Below are 1,202 nucleotides of genomic sequence, written 5' to 3'. Positions count from 1 at the left end.
CGTCATCAGGCCCCGCCCCGCGGGCCTCGCCGGAGCGCCGCGCGCCCCCAAGGCGTCCGCATTTCGGTTACCCCGAGGCCAGCAGGCGATGGGCACGCGCGTCTTCTCGCGGTGGCCGAGCTCTAGTGGTCCCAACCGCGCCCCTCTCCTGCCTGCGGGTCTGGGGGCGCATCCTCGGGCCTCGCACGCGCGGACCATGGTCTGGGAGCCGGTGAACCCACTCCCCGCCCCCGCGCACACAGCGCGCGCCCCGCGGTCCTTCAACGGTCCCCAGGAGGACCTGCTCCGGCCGCTTTCCTGACTTGTCACCTCTCCTCTGGTGTCGCTCCTGCCCTGCCGCTCTGGAAGCCCTGCGTTGTGCGCAGAGGAAGTTCTCTGACCAGATAAGATTTCATCTCCGGGGAGGACCCCTGGCCCCTTCATGGTCAAGTCCGAGCGTCCTGCAGATCCACTGACCAAGACTCCGAAGGGAACGTCTGAGTCTAAACTCCTAGATCTCAAGGAACACCCTGGCCAGAGAGTCCACTCCAACCACAGGGTCGACTCAGACCACAGAGGTCACTTAGACTCAGCCATCAACTAGGACTACTTAGAGCAGAACCTCCACTCAGGCCATGGAGTCTCTCAGACCATACAGTCCAGTAAGGCCTTGGGGTCCTCTCAGACCACAGGGTCCGCTCAGACCACAGAAGCCACTCAGACAACAGAGGCCACTCAGACTCCGCATCAACTAGGACTACTCAGACTGGAGCATCCACTCAGGTGCAGAGTCCACTTGGGCCATGGGGTCCACTAAGACCTAGGGTCCACTTAGACTATGGGGCCCACTCAGCTCACAGAGTCCATTCCGGCCACAGGGTTCACTTAGACCATATGGTCCACTCAGACCATACAGTCCACTTGGGCTTCTGTGTCCACTCAGACTACAGGGTCCAGTCAGACCGCAGAGGCCACTTAGACAACAGAGGCCACTCAGCTCCGCCATCAACTAGGACTACTCAGACTGGAGCATCCACTCAGGTGCAGAGTCCACTCGGGCCATGGGGTCCACTCAGACCATGCGGTCCACCCAGACCATGGGGTCCACTAAGCCCTAGGGTCCACTTAGACTATGGGGCGCACTCAGCCCACAGAGTCCATTCTAGCCACGGGGTCCACTCAGACCATATGGTCCACTCAGACTATGGGGTCCACTAAGCCCT

At 61.3% G+C, this 1,202-nt stretch overlaps 1 protein-coding gene across 1 annotated transcript in view; it reads right to left on the bottom strand.

The window, feature by feature from the left end:
• LPCAT1 (lysophosphatidylcholine acyltransferase 1) overlaps positions 1-423 on the bottom strand; it is a 95,702-nt gene extending 95,279 nt beyond the window's left edge. The window contains exon 1 of the mRNA XM_006893180.1: positions 31-423. Within this exon, the coding sequence (XP_006893242.1) occupies positions 31-423 (393 nt within the window). The remainder of the gene's footprint in view (positions 1-30) is intronic.
• Positions 424-1,202: the final 779 nt, after the last annotated feature.

Source organism: Elephantulus edwardii, unplaced genomic scaffold (assembly GCF_000299155.1).
Source record: "Elephantulus edwardii isolate Elephantulus edwardi_28Jun2011 unplaced genomic scaffold, EleEdw1.0 scaffold00125, whole genome shotgun sequence".
NCBI lineage: Eukaryota > Metazoa > Chordata > Mammalia > Macroscelidea > Macroscelididae > Elephantulus > Elephantulus edwardii.
The sequence above is the reverse complement of the archived record's forward strand: the minus strand, read 5'-3'. Positions and strand labels throughout refer to the sequence as shown.